The sequence below is a fragment of the Pollachius pollachius genome (genome assembly GCF_949987615.1).
Source record: "Pollachius pollachius genome assembly, chromosome: 8".
Lineage (NCBI taxonomy): Eukaryota > Metazoa > Chordata > Actinopteri > Gadiformes > Gadidae > Pollachius > Pollachius pollachius.
In genome coordinates, this window is record NC_136941.1 from 17999363 (window position 1) to 18019731 (window position 20369).

At 47.5% G+C, this 20369-nt stretch overlaps 1 protein-coding gene across 4 annotated transcripts in view; it reads right to left on the bottom strand.

The window, feature by feature from the left end:
• The window catches only part of rap1gapa (RAP1 GTPase activating protein a), a 42525-nt gene that overhangs the window by 6817 nt on the left and 15339 nt on the right, over positions 1-20369 (bottom strand). For 2 of the 4 annotated variants that reach the window (XM_079741226.1, XM_079741225.1), the window contains exons 3-17: positions 14472-14565; positions 10031-10066; positions 9005-9052; positions 8534-8572; positions 8176-8358; positions 7387-7490; positions 6773-6851; positions 6497-6550; positions 6290-6373; positions 5117-5217; positions 4819-4948; positions 4238-4393; positions 4005-4076; positions 3822-3908; positions 3397-3537 (exon numbers count right to left, since the gene is read on the bottom strand). In XM_079741226.1, the coding sequence (XP_079597352.1) occupies positions 3397-3537; positions 3822-3908; positions 4005-4076; positions 4238-4393; positions 4819-4948; positions 5117-5217; positions 6290-6373; positions 6497-6550; positions 6773-6851; positions 7387-7490; positions 8176-8358; positions 8534-8572; positions 9005-9052; positions 10031-10066; positions 14472-14565 (1408 nt within the window). Of the gene's footprint in view, positions 1-495; positions 610-3396; positions 3538-3821; positions 3909-4004; positions 4077-4237; positions 4394-4818; positions 4949-5116; positions 5218-6289; positions 6374-6496; positions 6551-6772; positions 6852-7386; positions 7491-8175; positions 8359-8533; positions 8573-9004; positions 9053-10030; positions 10067-14471; positions 14566-20369 lie in introns of all 4 variants that reach the window. The other 2 variants (XM_079741223.1, XM_079741224.1) reach the window with 2 other exon arrangements.

Consider the following 20369-nt stretch of genomic DNA (forward strand, 5'->3'; position numbering starts at 1 on the left):
CAGATTTAACCTCTTATTCTTATTAATGCAATTTCATAGACAAATAAATAACGTATCACTTGCTAAATACTAAACAAAATGAGAATGTTAAAGCAAGAATCTGCCCAGACACAGACACACACACACACGAACACACACAGCGTTTGAAAGTAACTGCACATTAAGGTCAAACACTGATGCATCAGAGTTAAAAATAGGAAAAGGTCATGTTAGTCATGTCATGAGTTAGAGTAGGGCTGCTCCTGAGGAAGACGAGGACAAAGAGTTAAGGGTTAGGGTTGTCTGTGAGAAGGCATGGATGACCGGACAGACCCACCGTGCAGCCGTGCTCTGTCAGAGGTCAGTCCAGTGGGAGTGGGTTAGGAGTGGGTTAGGGGAGCGGGTGTGTATGGAGGGGCGGTCTAGTATATGAGCTACGCTACGAGCAAGCCACGGCGGGGGGAGAGCGAGCCCCCCACCCAGCCCAGCACGGAGGGCTTGTTGGTCCGTACTTACTATCCCTTGGGATTTGTGGCTGTCTGCGGGGTTGTTAAAGATGGACAGTGATTGTTGCTTCTTCAAATAATGACCCGTGGTGTCCACGGATTGGCTTCTGCTGCGGATCACTCGCTACGGAGAGACATGAGGAGGAGGGGGAGGAGGTGGAGGAGGAGGAGGGTGCAGGAGGAGGAGGAGGAGGAGGAGGAGGAGGAGGAGATCAACTGAGATGGTGCTGACTGCAGCCAGGGGGAGAACTCTGAGGTTAACCCCTCAGCGCCGACCGCCAGGGAGACGGCTCCCTGCCCTGACGCTGATCACGCCAGACAGCGTGAGAGCGCCACACAACACCTACACGACACAGCCCCGAGGGAGAGGCAGAGGACAGGGCTGAGCCTAGCTATGAGCCTAGCTATGAGCCTAGCTATGAGCCTAGCTATGAGCCTAGCTATGAGCCTAGCTATGAGCCTAGCTATGAGCCTAGTCATGAGCCTAGCCATGAGCCTAGCCATGAGCCTAGCTATGAGCCTAGCTATGAGCCTAGTCATGAGGTTAGCTATGAGCCTAGCCATGAGCCTAGCCATTTGCCTAGCCATGAGCCTAGCCATGGGCATAGCCATGAGCCTGGCCATGAACCTTAGCTATGAGCCTAGCTATGAGCCTAGCTATGAGCCTAGTCATCAGGTTAGCTATGAGCCTAGCCATGAGCCTAGCCATTTGCCTAGCCATGAGCCTAGCCATGGGCATAGCCATGAGCCTGGCCATGAGCCTAGCTATGAGCCTAGCTATGAGCCTAGCTATGCTTGTAGTGCTCCAGATGGGGAGAAGAGAGCGGGGTGGACGATGGATATTAGTCACTCACTAAACAGGACATACATGTATGCATATATATAGATGTATAGGGTTAGGGTTGTCTGAATAAAGCGTTGTAAGGAAAGAAAATGGAATAGGACGGGCTGGCAGAAGTCTCCCCGACATTTGAACACAGCCAGCCGACGGTTGTGACCCCGAAGTGATGTCTCTGAGAATTAAATGAGAAATGTGTGTCATGCACAGATATGACTTTACAGTCTACGAAATGGAAGGCATCCCAAAGTGGAACAAATGCAACCGGCAAAGCGGAGACTGGATGGAGAGAAGCATGGGAGAGCGTTAAGCAGTGTACTCCCAGAGGAGAGAAACAGCAGGGAGGGCTGAGCCACCACCGCCAGAACCAGAGAGGAAGCCAGGGTGCAATCAAATGTTAGTAGGGATAGAATATAGACCTCAAGAGGAAGACAACAAACATCAGAAAATAGTCCCATTGAGTACAAGACAACACCTTGATTAGTTGAAGTAGGAAGGAGGTAGTATTAGGTAGAGGGGTTTTTGATTCGTACAAGGACACCAGGTAGAAATAGCTGTGAGGTTGCACTGAAGCGAAAAAAGTGGCACAGACCTGCAAAATGTATCATTTTAATAACCATATTGTGATATGATATAAATTTCTATACATTATGATTAACTAAGGTAATGTTGTTCATGTTGACTAAGATATTCATGTAAACATTACTTAAAATGTTTAGACTTAACCTTATCCTTTACCCTTACCCCTAACCCTAACCCCTAACCCTAACCCACTAACCCTAACCCACTAACCCTAACCCCTAACCCACTAACCCTAACCCATTAACCCTAACCCACTAACCCTAACCCACTAACCCTAACCCCTAACCCCTAACCCACTAACCCTAACCCACTAACCCTAACCCCGAACCCCTAACCCACTAACCCTAACCCCTAACCCCTAACCCACTAACCCTAACCCACTAACCCTAACCCACTAACCCTAACCCCTAACCCACTAACCCTAACCCACTAACCCTAACCCACTAACCCTAACCCCGAACCCCTAACCCACTAACCCTAACCCCTAACCCCTAACCCACTAACCCTAACCCACTAACCCCTAACCCACTAACCCTAACCCCTAACCCCTAACCCACTAGCCCTAACCCACTAACCCCTAACCCACTAACCCTAACCCCTAACCCACTAACCCTAACCCACTAACCCTAACCCCTAACCCACTTACCCTAACCCACTAACCCTAACCCACTAACCCTAACCCACTAACCCTAACCCCTAACCCACTAACCCTAACCCACTAACCCTAACCCCTAACCCACTAACCCTAACCCACTAACCCTAACCCCTAACCCACTAACCCTAACCCACTAACCCTAACCCACTAACCCTAACCCACTAACCCTAACCCCGGAATCCTAACCCACTAACCCTAACCCCGAACCCCTAACCCACTAACCCTTACCCCTAACCCCTAACCCACTAACCCTAACCGACTAACCCTAACCCCTAACCCACTAACCCTAACCCACTAACCCTAACCCACTAACCCTAACCCACTAACCCTAACCCCTAACCCCTAACCCACTAACCCTAACCCCTAACCCACTAACTCACTAACCCTAACCCCTAACCCACTAACCCTAACCCACTAACCCTAACCCACTAACCCTAACCCCTAACCCCTAACCCACTAACCCTAACCCACTAACCCTAACCCACTAACCCTAACCCACTAACCCTAACCACTAACCCACTAACCCTAACCCCTAACCCACTAACCCTAACCCACTAACCCTAACCCCTAACCCACTAACCCTAACCCACTAACCCTAACCCACTAACCCTAACCCACTAACCCTAACCCACTAACCCTAACCCACTAACCCTAACCCCTAACCCCTAACCCACTAACCCTAACCCACTAACCCTAACCCACTAACCCTAACCCCTGCTATAAATGCTATTTATTGATTCCTCTTACTTGATGAAGCTGTGTTACTTAATGTTGTGTAACAGAGGAACGCTGCTCTGGGGGGCGGGGGGGGTCATGTCCCTGTACGGTCCTGTTACCTTGAAGGACTCAAAGAAGCCTCCCCCTGCTGCGGTCCCATTCTCCAGCTTGTCGTCATCCCCCCCGAGGCCGAGCATGGCCTGGCTGTTGACGTGGAGCTCATCGTACAGCGTCTCCAGGAGGGCCGACCGCGTGCGCTCCTACAGAACACACACACACAGACGCACACACACACACACACACACTCACGCACACACACACACACACACACACACACACACACACACACACACACACACACACACACATATACAAACACACACACACATACACACACACACACACACACACACACAGTGTGTGTGTGACAGTGCAGAGAGGGAAATGTTTTAAAGAAGCGAGAGAATGTCATCCTAGACAGGGAGTGGGAATGGAAACCAGGGCTGTAACAAGGCTTATCATTTTTTCATCTACAATAACTTACCTCTAATTTGGCAAATTTCTCTGCTTTGCAGCAGGCGTACTCAGCATTGATCAGTTTGGTAAAGAGAAATTCATGAAATTCAGGACCCTGGAAAGATGAAGAAGATAAGTGAGATTTTGCTTTAATGAGTCCCATGACCCCCACAATAGGGGCTCAGGTATAATGATGGATGAGGACGTCTACCTTTCTGAACACCGCAGGCTCTGGGAGGGCGGGCCCAAAGAAAGGTACATCGTCCCGCGCCGTCACAGACACCTGACACAGGACAGGAAACAGAGGGTCAGGAGCGGCTCAACAGGTTACCATCAGGTTACCATCAGGTTACCATCAGGTTACCATCAGGTTACCAGTAGGTAACCAGTAGGTTACCATCAGACCACCACAGGAAGCTGAGTGAAGGCAGGGCAGCGTGTCACCTTATAGAGGACGTTGTCCGAGCAGGCGTTCATCACTTGGACCACGACGTAGGCATGGAGGAAGTTGGAGGCGATCATGTCGGGAACGAACGGGGTGCTTTCCTCTTGGAAGACAATGGCCACGATGTCGTTGCCTATGTGCCTCTTTCTCTGCAACTGCAACAACAACCAGAATGAACAAGGCCCCTACTCAAAAGAGGAAAGTGAAACGTGTGTCGAGCTGAGGCCAAATGATAAGCCTGCCACTGTCTGTATATCCCACCTACTGCGTGCCAAATGCCTCCAGTTATATCACCCATATCTATGTTTGTTCAAGAGCAGAGTCACCACTAGGGGGAGTGCTGCTACCTTCCTCATCACATCTCTGTGTTAACAGCTCACGCAAGGCCAGCCTTAACTGCTAATAACACACCCCGTATTCATGACTCTTCAGGGCTCCACACAGAACATCGAACATGTAACAAGGATCGTCAAAAGTGCTCAATCACAGGTCGCTACAAGGTGTTCACCGTCAGTACAGAATGAGAACAATCCGAGAGAGCTGACGTTGTGCGCTGGAGGCGTGCCCTGCGGTTGCGTACCTGCTGTGCGTCGCCCTCGGTGTAAGGCAGCTTGGTGGACACGTGGAACATGACCTCTTTGTTGCGGTAGTTGCTGTAGACGGACTGGGCGCCCGTCTGTCCGTGCGTGACGTCCAGCCCTCCGCGGAACCTGCAGGCGAGGAGAGAGAGGCACGCCCCGAGGGACAGGGGGCGGGGGGGCAAGACCATCAGTCCGTCGTGGAAACATTGGAACACACATGGCCGCACAATGTCAGGGGAACGTCGAGGCTCATCGCGTCCGACGTTCCCTGGTCGCCTCAACCCAAACACTCCTCACCCCTTGAAGTCGTGCAGGTTGATCTTCTCCCCGAGAAATTCCAGGAATTCCACGAAGGCCGGGCTCTCGTTTGTGTTGCTGAAAAGCTCCTCTTCCGAGGTCTGCGATGGAAACAGAGACACGGGAAAAACGTTTTTTGACTTATTGGATTTGGTTAGACATTTTACCATCAAGCACAAAGCCTACTTTAGCCTTCCGACACCAGGCCAAACAGTGTGAATAGGCCTTCCCATCGTCTGTTAATATGCTCCTCTTTAACATTAACCATTGCAACAGATGCGCAAAATCCAGACCTCTTTTTTAAAAGACGACCCTAACAATCCCCCGCGGCGAGGGGAGGGGCAGTAGTGCGTGACGGCTGTTGAACACCTGCTGGGGAGCCGAGCCTCCGCCGGGAGGGGCGGCGGCGAGGCTCAGACCGTGACAGCGGAGGCCCGCCCACTCTGCCTATTGTGTGGTTTGTGTGACTTGTGTGTTGTTGTGTTTTATGACGCCTCAACAACCGACACGCACCCTTGGCCCGGCAGCGCTTCCCCTCCGCGCTAAAAACCCGACCTGAGTGGGGGGCCGGAGGGCCCTCCAGGCCCCTTGTGAGGGGGCCCTTGGGACCCTCAGGACGCCGTCCGACCGCTCTTTATCAAAGGAGCAGGCGGTGAGAGCTCCGGGACGCAGATCCGTATTGCGGAGTTCTCTGCCTGAGTGCCACAAGGATCCTTAACGGAGAACAAGGGAGCTCTGGTGTCGCCCGCGTGGCAGACAACAGTGGTCGTGACTGTCGTGGAAAAATGCTTGAGAAAGGGTCAAACGGACCGAGAGCCATCATGAAAGCAGAAAGAGACAGAGAGAGAGAGAGAGTCTCAAAACATAATTATCCTTCAGAGGAAATAATGGAAGTGGCGGTACATTGTTTCACGCTTTACCAACACTACATTGTATCTAGCATGAATATGGGACTACAGATTGTTCTATAATTACCCTTCACCCCTTTCTCTCTCTATCCCTCCCTCCCTCCCTCCCTCCCTCTCCCTCTCTCTCTTTTTCTTTCTTCGTCCCTCTCTCGCTCTTCCTCTCTCCCTCTCTCTCTTTCTCCCACTCCCTCCCCCTGTCTCTTCCTCTCTGTCTCTCTCTCTATATATAAATCTGTTAATTATATGTTTGAGCTTTAAAGCTTACCTGTCCATATTTTTGATAGATCACCCCAAACTTGAAATTGTTGTTGATCACGTGTTCATCAAACGTGACGATAAGCCTGGAGGCCTGTAAAGCAACGTCACATAAAAAATAGGATTAAACGGATTGACGTGGACAGATAGCAGGGATTCAAATACCGGACGTGTCAAACAATACCACAACACATGCAGGACCGGATTAGAGGCTTACCTTGGGATAGAGCACAGGGAGAAACCGGTCCACGTTGACCTCTTCACAGGCCAGCTGGGGGCGGGACAGAGACAGAAAGATGGACATTGGACATCACAGGTGCAAAATGTTTTATTGTACATAACCTTGAATTGAAGGACAGCTTGGTCACGTCAGTCTTGGGGGGTTTTGTGTATAATGCCTTCGTACTGCGCACACAGTGCCATGTGGTGTCAGTGGGATCCCGTCAGAAACATCCATATGCTGCTGAGCCGTTCAGCAATACACTCTTCTCACCTTTGCCATTTGAACTACGTTGGGGGTTTCTGTGAGGCAGGACGTGGGGAACACATCACAATAGGTCTTCTGCCTGGTCCTAGGAGGGTTACAAAACAAAAACAAATATGGATAAGACAACAACGACGTTCAATGCAAAAGGCTGAATGATAGTGATTCAACATTTATTTCCCCCAAACGCATTGTGAATGAGAACGAGAGGCCCCACCTCTTAGCCCCCGTCTCTGACCGCCCCCCTCCCCCCCAGTACCAGCCCCCCAGCAATGGTCCTAATATTCCATCTGTTCCCCGGCAGTAAAAGATGACAGACGGAGTTGAGAATTGTCTCTCTAACTCTCTCTCTTTCTCTTTTTTACCTCTCTATCTCTCTCTCTTTCTCTCTATCTCTCGCTCTTGCTCTCTCTGGCTTTAGAACTGTGATGAGGAAGATGAGGACGAGGATGAAGAAGATGAGGCAGATGATGATGAGGATGATGATAACACTGCGGGCGTAGCGTGCGCATCACCGGTCTTTCCCATCCTTCCTGTTTCCCACTGGCTGTGAGACGGCTGTGCTTCCACCACCCCTGTCCTCGTACACGCTGGCCCCAGTACGGCCGGGTCACATGACCCACCTCAGCATGAGGCGCAGGTGCTCCTGGTCGCCGATCGTGTCGTACTTCAGGGAGAAGACCAGCTGTCCCAGGGCGTTGTCCACTGAGTAGTAGTTGAAGTGCTCCTGGAGGCCCGGATCACGCAGAGACAAATCTTTATATTAGTGCGCTTGTGTTTAAAACACACACACACACACACACACACACATACACACACACACACACACATACACACACACACACACACATACACACACAAACACACACAACCACACACACACACACACACACATACACAACCACACACACACACACACACACATACACACACACACACACACAGACACAAAGGATTGGAGCCAGTTGAGTGTCAATGGCTCTGCGTGGAGGCTTATCCACACAGCTATAAAGTGTGTTTGTATTGCTCTGGCACCAGAGCAGGTGGCTGGGCCTAATGTGTCTTCATTATCTCCTGCGTCAGTGTCCTCCTATCACGATGGGGCCCGCCGCTCTGTTATTGGGTTACCCGGCCCGGGATTCAATTATCCCTTCTTGGTTTTCATTAGGATAACGAATTACGCATTAGAATGAATTGTAACACGTTGTACCGGAATTACGAGGCTAATTTGTGGCAAAGGCTGTGATGTACAGGTATGTGTGACTACCGTTTGTGTGTCTTGATAATCATCCAACATTAGTGCCAAAGTAATCCAGAGTAATAAACGTAAGAGTTAAGTTGGTAAGAATCTGTGAGCAAATAGAGTACGCTCTGTGTATAGACACAAAGCAGACGGGTGACCTTGCACTGACCTTCCCAAGGAAGTGTTTGCGAAAGATCTTGCCCGTGGTGTTGCTCTCCAGCTTGGTACGAGCGTCGGGGGAGGGGACCCTGAGGGGCTGGCCAGGGGTCAGCTCATGGTGGGTCCCCTCGATCCAGTAGCCCCCGAACTGGGGCAGGAGGATGAGCGGGAAGGGGCTTTTTCGGCCCAATATCTGGTTAGGATCAAATAAACAAACAACCACCGTAAAAAACACAGGGGCCGGGGTTAGGGGTCGGTTGGGGAAAGCGGTTGCAGTTCAAACAGACGTCAAGTGTTGAGGGTTATGGAGGTAGGAACACCTTTTGTTGCATGGTGTTCTGTGAGGGCTAAAGAGGGAAAGGTCTTACCTCATGGACACTGGGGTAGGGGATGTAGTCCTCCTCAGTCTACAACACACAGAGGAACAGAGAGTTGGGATAAAAAGTGCAGCAAAAATAGTATGCCGTATTTATAAGTCAACTCTCACCCAGCGTACTTCTTCAATAGAAGAACAACAAGCGGCGGGATTTCATTTTCCTATGCACATATTTTTACATAATTCTTGGCCTGATAGGAGCCTGTGGTGTCAACAGATTGCCAAACTCTGTTCTGAAAGAAAGCGTTGGCCTACGGGGGCTTTAGGACGCCAGAGTGTGAACTAATTGAATCCATCTCCCTTCATGTGATTATCAAGATGTTGATTTGAATGGCTTGAGGAGCAGACTCCAGTGACACGCCCAGTAGCCCGGATACACCCACTCTCAACTGTCCTTCGCTAACCACAATGCGAATGTAGTTTGTGGAGGAATAGGAGTTCATAGTGCAGTATGGGTCCCTACTTTGAGTGTCGGAGGTAAGGTACATCTCTGCTCATCCATCCTGTTGCCCTGAGAAGAGGGAGAGGGAGGGAGAGAGAGAGAGAGAGAGAGAGAGAGAGAGAGAGAGAGAGAAAATAAGGGAAGAGGAAGAAGAGGAAATCAGGACAGCGATAGTTATGCATATTCATTATCCTTCCCCTTCATTAATTTCCCATGACCCATCTGTGTTCAAATCCAGGTAAACAAAGCTCTATTTAAAAACAAACACTTATTATTGGTTAGAGATGCATCAGCAACAAATAGTGTAAGAGAACATAACAGAAGCCAAATAAATAAATAAATAAAAAAGATCATTAGTCATATAAAAAGGCATTAAGCAGGATAATTCCCCAAGAGATATTCATAGTTAATACAGTAAATGTGAAGGGAGAATAATGGAGACAGAAATCGGACATAGAGAAACAAAAGGCGATTGAGTGAAAGAGCAGCCAGGGTGAATCAGTGGAACAGCATTAATAAGACCAGGGGGTGGGAGTGGAGCCTGACCTCAATCCAGAGTTCATCGACTGGGTCACTCTAGAGTCAAATGCATTTTGTGTTGTTTAGTTTAAACACTGAACACACAATAAACGTAGTCATACTGCAATGATGCCATGTAGCAACCTGAGCTTCAGGTGAGAAAAACAACAATTAGATATGATGCTGGTCGGAAAGAAATACATAAATAAACAAACCCCCATAATGACTCTTGTGGACAGTAGGTTTGGTGTGATTAATTTCCTTCCATGGGTTCAGTAGAGGGGATGGTGTGGCAGTGGTCAGTCGATGAAGCGACCGCTGGCCGTCGCTAAACTGAGTCTGTGGTCCAAGTGTGCAGTCGGAGTGCAAAAGAGGGCGATCGATAGCGACCCAGAGGGAGGCCATTCGATGGCAGCGTTAAAGAAACCTTCGGTGGGCGGTTGGGGCGGGTTAGTGGAGGACCCGAGCGAGGGTCGGGATGCGGAGAAGGAAACGGAAGAAAGAAGATATGTCACAGGATCTCCTTACCTGCACCTTCTCTATCATTTTGAATAAGTCTGTGGTCTGGAGAGGAAGGAGAGTGAGATGAGGATGGAGAGGAGGATAAATTGGGCATTCTTCTACAGTGCTGAAACCTGTCTGCATCTTATTTACAAAGTAGAAGATGGGGGTTTGTGATGTGGAGGCTCAGGCCGGCATGACTTCAGAATGAACATATGAGCACCGTCACCAATTCAATCCGTCACACAATCACGTCGCTAAAGGCCATGGAGAATTATGAAAAACAAAAACTGTCATCTGATTCTTTACGTAGAACCACATACGTTATGTCGAACCACATACGTTATAGGTGAATTCAATCAGGCCTAAGGAAGCTCGTTCATCATTCATCTTCACACTGGCTTTGAATAGACCCAAATACGAATGGCTGTTGTCTTTTTTTGTCCATGGGAACAAATCTAAAACCCACACCCATTTCTAGCTAATATGGCCCAACAGCGTTTGTACCAAGTAATATTGTCCTAGCTAGGTACAGTTTCTGCACCTCCATGTGCAAACAGCAGGCTACTAACCCTGAAGGTAAACAACCTTGTGGCGCGTAGTGTACAGTACATGTAGTGTACTCTAGGGCCAGCCTATAGAGAACAGAAGACACCAGGAGCCACCAACACTGCATGCCCTTTGAACCCTTCCAAAACAGCCCAGGGGTCACGCTTTGCCATGTGAATGCTATGGAGCAAAAACTTGGAGCTATGTGTAGGTTAAACTGAAAACAGAATAACAGTGAGCTAACCATGTCAAACAAGCATTGACAGAAGTTTATATCGTTTTGAATCCAAAATGCTCTCTTATCTCGGTCCAACAGCTAAAATCACTCTTTAAACAGATGTCCAAAACAAGACTTTCACCCAGCCTGTCTGAGTAATGCTACTTACACAGTGGCTGACCGTGCTCCAGTCGTCAGTTCTCACTAACGGAGAGTCGGGTTGGCCAGGATGACTTTTACACATTTTCTTCATTTTTTACTCAAGAAGCTCTTCTCTTCAAATGGAAGTAGTCACAGTGTATTTGATAGTTGTCTCGCGTCCGATAACCGTTCAACCTTCACGTCAATTAAATTGACACGCGTGGTGTATGCTATCATAGTCACTGTGCCTGGGATCTGAGAATCCAAAGGTAAAGACAGCTCTCATGAGTTTTATTGCCGTGTGTGGACTGTGTTTGGTCAAGATCTACAGCTCTCTCGCCCTCTCTCACTCCCTCCCATCGTCTGTGTGTGGGCATTTGTGTGCCTGTGTGTGTGTGTGTGTGTGTGTGTGTGTGTGTGTGTGTGTGTGTGTGTATTTGTATGTGTACAGGGGTGTGTGCATATGTGTCTGTGTGCCTAGTTGCATCCCAAATACAGGTCAGCAAATATTGCATTACTTCCTGTTTGAGCTCGAAAGAAGAGCATTTTTATGTTTCATATCAGGCAAATTATGATCCATTGTTTCATCCCACAAGATCCTACTGCACTCTCCTGTTGTCTGTGCCTGAACCGTGAGAGGGTTTCACCAGGTGGGTGACGGTTAAGCTGAACTCACTGCTCTGCCTAGCCAACGTTTACACAGATCTGCAACGTGACCCAGAGACACGATGCTGAACTTTGCAGAGCTGCCTGCCTGCCACTTCACGTTATTGTGACACAAGGGGGCAGTACAGCTTTTCTGACCCCAAATATCGTGCTAATTGTCAATGTGGGTTGACCGTTGACCCTTTTATTGGCAAATGGGGGAGTTCTTTTGGCCGACACTACTTCACATGCTCTCGGATTTCTGAGCGATGATGGCGGCTGTGTTTTTAGGTATCATTCCGAATTCTGTGCAGAGCTGCTGTGGCTACCTAGCCAGGGTAGTTTGTTGTCACATACTTGGGTTGGAAAAAACAAAGATATAGCTATGGGAGTTGCTTAATACTAGTTTTGTACGAATTAGATCTCACAAACTGCCCAATTTCAGAACATGTGTGAACTGGACATGATCTGGACATAGATTATCTTCAATAATTAAGATGAGGTTAGAGCAAACCTGCCTAATCTATTTATCTTCCATATAGCCTCCTTTATAATTATTCATTCATAGAATCCTAACACAACGACATTGAAAAGAACCAACATTTTCCATTAAAAGCCATTGTCCGTCGATTATTTTGATATTTTGGGTCGAAAAGCTATAATGTGACAAAATTAAGAAAGAAACCCTTGGGGAAGAAAGAAACAATATAGATAGCTTATTCCCTCAAACAAAAGCAATTAACTGAGGCAGGGAATGTCTCCTGCCATGAAATGCAGGTGTTAAGAGCTCAGACATTTATTAGCAGAGCACATCTCTTTGTCTTTATGATTTGAAGGTTAACTAAAATCTCTCTGGTTCCTACCTGTCACCTACAGAATAATGTCTTATCCAGTGCCTTATCTGGATAAGACATTGGACACCTTTGCACAGGACTGTTCCTGTGCAAAGGATTGTGTTCCTGATATTTGAAGAGCCTTGATGGATCTCCTGGGGCGGCACCACATCAGGCGAGCAGCCTGATGTGTTTTGAGACAAAACTGAGACAATAAAGTTTTAGTTTTGAATGTAAAAAGACCAACACAAAAAATACAGCCAAACGTATGTGTGTGTGTGTGTGTGTGTGTGTGTGTGTGTGTGTGTGTGTGTGTGTGTGTGTGTGTGTGTGTGTGTGTGTGTGTGTGTGTGTGTGTGTGTGTATGTATGCGCCTGTGTATGATGCTTGTGTTTTTTTTGTATGGATGTTTGTGTGTGTGTGTGGTAGTGTGTGTGTGTGTGTATATATGTGTGTGTGTATAATCAATCAATTTAATAATTAATAATTTGGACATAATTATTAATAAAGAAAACTGGCGACCACCATTTGGTTGCTTGGTAATTATCCTTTGTTATTATCCAAAACAGAAAAAAAAAAAACTTTTAAAAATACCACTACATAATAAATTACAACAAACTTTTATTATTATTAAGGAATTATTCATTGATTTTGAATTAAAAACACACATAACACAACAAGTACATTGAATATGTTGGAAAGAGATTGCTGGCAAAGCAGAATCTCAAATCAGCTATTCTATGTAATGACTGCTTTCACTCAGTATAGTGCTGTGTCCGCAGAGGCACAGGCTTAAATCTGATTTACACTCAGGTGTAAATGCAAATACACAAGAAAAATATCCTCACCTCACCTGACATCAACACACAACCAAACACACACAAACACATGCACATGCATGCACGGATGCAAGCACACAAACAGTAAACAAACAAGCACTTCATACAAGTGCATCTCTGTGTCCCTCACCATAGGGATTAGGAGTAGGGCGTTACACAAGCCAGTTTCCAGGTTCAGTCTCCAACTGTCCTCTCTCCTCGTGATGTAGTCAGAGCACTGAGAGACTAAAGCCTCTCTCAATATGTGAGGAGGGGACTCTAAATTAAAACCACTCTGACATCAACCAGATCGTATCCACGTAATCGTCACTGAGTCTAGCGCTCTCGGATTTCAAAGTCATCCCAGGAATATACAGGCAAGATAATTCAGGCACTGGTTCTAGTTTATAAGCCTGCCAAAATGCAAGCCTGAATATATATCTTCTTCACGAGAATTATCTTTTTTTGGGGCTAAATGCCTTTGACAGCTACTGTGAAAGTCTCAGAGGGTCTATTGAATGAGCTTTCTCCTTTCATAAGTCTCCATTCCGGCCCTTTCTGTATATTTGTATGTTAAGTTGGATCAGAAGGATTCAAGATCAGGTGCAATCCAGATTCTTTATTCATGGCCAACTCTGTCAGTCTGTGAGACATCACAACGTCAGCGTTGTTCCAAAAAGGGTTTAATTCTGGAAGTCTGCAAATTGTCTCCTGTGCTATCCCTTTAAATTAACCTAGCGTGCCTAGCGCGCTGCTCTAGTAATGGAGGGAATAAATTATAGTGTAGAATGAGATGCGCAGTCAAGTTGGTTTAACTAATTAAAATGTACACTAATCATTGTGACAGGTAATAGCTCCTGCTAATAAATCTAATTTGGTTTGTAAAAACATGGTCTGACATTTCTAATCCTTCTTAAAACAACACTGTAAATTGCTTTCTTTATTTACTTTTTACTTGTATTCAATTTGACACGGTTGACCTTCTTTTTACTGAGACAAAAGGATCACCTTAAATTAAGTCAACATGGTGATCCCATTATGCAACAGTATCGCATCAATTATGTACATTAGACAATGGATGATCCGAGGAGGTTTTCCAGCTGATGCAGCCTGAGGCCCTTGAACAGAGGGACAATTTGTTGATACGGGAATAGAGATTGGGCTCAGAGATAGCTTGGAAGACAAGATGTGCAGAGGAACCCAACAAAGGGCTATCAGAGAAGGTCGGAGGGCGTGGGGGTCAAAGACCCTCTCTACCAACCTACCTTTGGGGACGTTGAAGCGGAGAACGGGGGCACAGGCTGGAACAGCTGAGGCTCTAGAGTTGCAGATATTTGGGGCTCACCCCCATCTTGTTTCCTGTAAATAGACGGACACAAGAGAGTATTCAGAATAGGTCGCTCCAGTTGAGGTCTGGCCAGAGACAGAGCAGAACATGAAGCCTTTGGGTTTCGCGAGCACTCACTTTGCAATAAAACCTTTTTTTTCTGATCACAGGACATTACAGGTCCAAGAGGCCAAACCACAGCCTGAGGCCCGGCAGGCGGAGGAAGAACATAAATAATCCAACCGCATTCTCCCCTGACCCACCGGGACTCGGCTATGTTTTGATAAGAAGGCTTCCTGATGCAAAATCAATAACAATGTAAGCAGTCGACTGCCATCCACAAAATATGGGAAATGAGTTCACTCTGACACGTAAGCGGTGGCTCTTGCCCATAAACTCAGGGGAGTACGGCAGTGGCCGAACACACCTCTTTGCCCTGAAGGAAGCCCTTTGTTCAGAGCTCCAGGACTCCTGCTCTCTGCTCTGCACACACAGCAGATCAATAGCCCACAGCTTGGCCCTCATTATTCATAACGAACACGGCCCTCGCCGCTTGACTTTGCTCAGCAAGGCTGTGAACTGACCGATACAATGCTTTTTTTTATCTCGTGGAGATTCAAATGCAAATAACAAACATTACACAAACTAAACATACATTAAAAGAGCATCTGAAATAAGACTGTGTACAAACACAGCACGGTGAACTACTTCCACCAGCAGACACATGAGGTCATATGAGTAGAAGCAGTTTATATTAATCTCTCCATGACTTCAAGGGCCTGCGTTGGCCAAAACAAACAAATCCATACCTAATTAGGTTTGTCTGTGGTACTCCTGAACAACAAGGGCGATCCAAATGAAATAAATAAGGGCAGTGTTTTTGAAGTCCACTTCAAAGCGACGCTGGGAGTAATAAGTGAGTAACGAGCATGCTTAAGCATCGCCGCCATTGTGTTGCTTCTTATCTTTTCTGGCTGCCCTCGTTCGGGTGTCTGAGTGTTCAGCCCCCTGGAGGGAGAGGACCCAGGAGCAGGGACTCTAAGTGCATGGCGCTGTAAGGAGCCTAGCATGGCTGAGTATGTTATTTCTAGAGCTAAACGTTGTGCTTCAGCTCTGTGTCCAGAGCCGTGGCAGGACGTGACCCCCCCCCTGCAGACCCGTCTATGGGGAACGTAGAGCAAGAGGGCTCATGGGATAACCGCAAGAATGCATTTTTAATGAGTCTGGAGGAAAAAAGCAGCGCTCCATTAAAGAAATCTCAGGTCGATCATTCAGCCACAGCTCGAATGACGAAACAGCCTTCATCTACGATTCCCGGGTGAAGATATTCAAATCCCAATGAGGGTCCACGAGGGCTGTCCAGACTGACTAACGGACTGACGGACTGTCTTTGTTGATGGCTGCACCTGGACCAAAAGGCATTCCTTTAGGTCCGTTCCTATGGGGAATCAAAGCCTTGTGATTCTGACCCCCGGTGTCCAGTAGGGTTCAGAGGCTGTCACACATGGGTAATACAAAGCCCAACACCAATCTGATTCCTGTCAGTGTGTGAGCAGCTCAACGGAGCAGTGGATGACGCAGGGCCGCCTGGCAGCCCTCCCATGGGAGGGCCTCAGCCGCCCTGAGCTCTTAATTACAACTGACACAGTGGATGGATGCAACACACACACACACACACACACACATATATAAAAATACTGAAAAATCCTGCACCCACACAAATACACATCCAAACACACACACAAAGGTGCACAGGCAAAGGCACACACCCTACGCACGCTTTCCATCCAGGTGTAAGTAAAAGAGATGTGTGGTTGTAATTGGAACACATGGTAATGCATTGTCATTATCACAATGCTATGAATAGGACATGTTGCCATTCAACATATCCGTCCCCACGCTACCAGGGCGTCGGAATAACAACAGGGATACACACGCCACCGGCCCAGTCCGCCGCTCTACTCGGCACGCTACATAGACACAAGCAGTTCAGAACACAGACACACACACACACACACCTGCCTGCTCTTTCACTGTGCCTCTCTCTCTGGAGTCACTAGGTCGCGTACAGCTGTCCCGTCTCTCAGTCAGTCAGTCAGTGAGGAGTGCTGCGCTCCACAGCAACCTTACATAACAATGCTCTCTCCAAACGGGCCATGAGAGGCACTACAGAAATCAGACGAGTTGCTGATACGGTCTGAGTACAGCGCACATAAGAGTATTAAGCAGTGTGTGTGTGTGTTAGAGAGAGAGTGTGTGTGTGTGTGTGTGTGTGTGTGTGTGGGTGTTACAGTTTGTGTGATAGTGTGTGTTTGTGTGAGGTAAGAGTGTGTGTGTGTGTGTGTGTGTGTGTGTGTGTGTGTGTGTGTGTGTGTGTGTGTAACCCGCCACTCGCAGCAGCAGCAGCATCAAAAGTTACTCACGCTGTCGCGGCCGCGGCTCAGGAGTGTGTCTCCTCTGTGATGTCCAACCAGAGATCAGCCCCGGGTGAGGGGGAAGAGGGGGGGGGCAGATGACTCACGATCTCTGCTTCTCCTCCACTTCAGCCTCTCTCTCTCTCCCAATCTCTCTCTCCCGTCCGCACTCCTATCCTCTAGCCAGGGTCCCGTGGTGCTCGGCAGAGAGTTCAGTGGAAAGCACCTGCCCACCGAGCGCACGCACAGCTGACTGCAGCCGTCCCTCCCACCCAGGCCACTAGTCTTTCTCCTACAGCTCCTCCTCCTCCTCCTCCCGCCACTCCCTCTTCCCTCCCCCCTCTCTCTATCTCGCTCTCTTTCTTTCGCCCTCTCTCTCTGTGTCAAACACACGCACGCACGCAGACTAACACATACAAGAGCTCTGTGATAGATGTCACTGCACTTCGTTTCTCCTGTTCTTCTCCTGGGGTCACACACATGTGAACACAAACGAAGGCACACAAACTGATCAGGCACACACACTCCTCTCCCAGACACAGACACACACACACACACACTTGTGGTTCCACGCCCATGTCCCAATTGCTCCCACCACAACCCATTCCACACTCCTTACGCCAATGAAACTGCGAGCCCCTCCCCCACAACCCCTGCGTTGGTGACAGGGTTGAGGCTTAATAGAGATGGAGAAGAGAAAGAGAGAGAAGAGAGAGAGACACAGAGAAAAAAACAAAGAAAGAGAGACACAGAGAGCATGTGAGAGAGAGAGAGACAGAGAACAGAAAACAGAGAGAGAAAGAGAGAGAGAGAGAGAGAGAGAGAGATAAAGAATGAGTGACTGAGAGAGAGAGGGTTTTTTGATGGGTTTTTCGCCTCACAAGCTTTCCTGGGCTGTTGCCGCGGCAACCACATCAGCCAGACACGAGGAAATACAATCTCTTTAACTCAAAGATGCTCTCACACACACACCTACGCACACACACACACACACACACACACACACACACACACACACACACACACACACACACACACAAACACACCCACACCGCAGAACTTTCCATTCAGGAACTACTATATATTTAGTGATGTCATTTGAACAGGTAGACAAACATACATCCTCTGTTATCAAATGTCAGGACGAGACCACACGGAGGATTACTTTGTTTTTTAATCCCGAATATATAAATGTTTGTGGTTCCAGCGCCAGCGAGCGTGTACTTGGTACTCTGCCTCTCCTCCTTCTCCAGTTCCCCGCGGAGCTGCTGTGACTAATGTCGATAGCGGTGCTTCCACGCTAAATCACACACCGCCGATCCCCCGGGGGGCTTAGGCTAATGCACAGAGTGTGTCAAGTAGAGTTTCCCTTATTTAGGAGAGCAATTACAGGAACCTACCATTTAAACAAAGCACGAAACTCAGGAACAACCATAGATTTGTGCACTGTGTGTGCGGGTTGGTGTGTGTGGTGTGTGTACTGTGGGTTGTGTGTGTATGCATCACATATTGATGATTATGCTCCCGTTCTCCATTATGAGCGGTGCGTTGACACAGACACAATGAATATTTTATTAGGTCAAGAGAAAAGAAAATTCAGTTTCATTTAGAGATTAAACTGAATTTAGAGATCTGAGGTCTGTTTGCTGCGCCTGCCGTTTCTATCGCTCTATTGCGCAAACACGCACACAAGCACAAACACAGACACGCACACACACAAACAAACACACACGCAAACACACACACACACACACACACACAGACACACAACCACTCACACATACGCAAAAACATGAACACACACACACACACACACACACAATTAGCCTACTACAGGTAACAAGGTGAAAGACGTGCCTATCAGAGGTTTGAGATCCGTTCCATTTGTTCATCACAACTTTGCTATTTCCTTCACAAAATGGTAAACTCTTGCGCAATACATTTTAGAGTTACATGTCTGCAAAGCCTTCATTTCAAAGAGGAGAGACAATCGTTCCCCCCGCTCCACCACCACCACCAGGGTGGCGCTCTAAATCCCCTCCTCCCTGTCCCTCCCACCGCCCCCTCCTGCTGCCGGGAATCCTCATCTCATTAGCCCGGTGCAAATGGCCTGTGGTCATCCTCATTACAACCCATCCCTACCCTTCATCCACGCCTGTCCCACTCCCTCCTCCTCCTCCTCCTCTTACTCCTCCACCTCACCCACTAGGCTCTGAGAGGCCCGGCTGACTTAGCCTTAAGGGTAACAATCTCTCTCTCTCTCTCCCTGCCTCTCTCTGCCCCACGCTCTCTCTTTCTGCTCCTCACTTTCTCTCTCTCTCCCTCTCTGCCCCTCACTCTCACTCTCTCTCTCTTACTCTCTGCCCCTCAATCGCTCGTTCTGCTACTCTCTCTCTCTCTCTCTCTCTCTCTTACTCTCTCTATCTCACAAGCTGTCTCTGCTTTTTGCCTTATCTATGCCTTCTTATCCAGAAGCTTTGGCTTCGCCGCGAGGCATGTTATCAAGTGTGACATTCTTCCCAATTCTGCTAAGAGAGGAAAAAGTAGGGTAATTTATTCTTCTGGAGGTTTTATTGACTTTATTTACACATTAAACCTATATGGCTGCTTCCAACTACGTCCTCCAAAACACTGTGAGCTTCTGATTAGTTCGTCATCAGTTATAAATCGATCTATATATATATATATATATATATATATATATATATTTAGATATTTATGTATTCGATATACATAAGATATGGTCCATAAATAAACCACCATGAAGACAGCGCGATGTGTACATATCTCTCTCACTGTTCAGAGCAGTGAGATGCACATATATATATATATATATATATATATATATATATATATATCAGCCTGGTTATTCACAGGCCCTGCTTGCATAAGGAAACACGGTTCATCACAGCTTATCATATCATACGGCTTTACGTGACACAAAGCTATTGTTCAACCATTTAAAAAAAAGCATGTGCTGTGTTCTGTCATTGTCACTATTTCAGGATGAATCCTGGAAATGTGTTTATGTGACATTACGTTCTCTCATCAGATCTTCTCAGCCTGCAGTGTATTCATCATTTGTTAGAAACGCACAGTGGCGTCTCAAACAAATCCATTTTTAGCATGCGCCATCATTTGTTTGCTATGCAAAGTCTCCAGTCCGACCCTTTCTCTCTGGGAGCCAGCCATCAGCGTTAAGAACAGAGAAAATACATAGCAGGGAGTGTCCGTGGGTGTGTTCAACTGTTTTTTCCTGTGTATGCATCATGACTGTGATTAAAGCTAGAAAGGAAAGTCAACCACACTTACTTACGTAAGGTCATATCATTATTAATCATATTGTGTGACCAAACGGACAAGACTTTCTAGTTTCGTTCGACGTGTCGTTTCAACAATGTTAAAAGCACAGCCATCTAGTT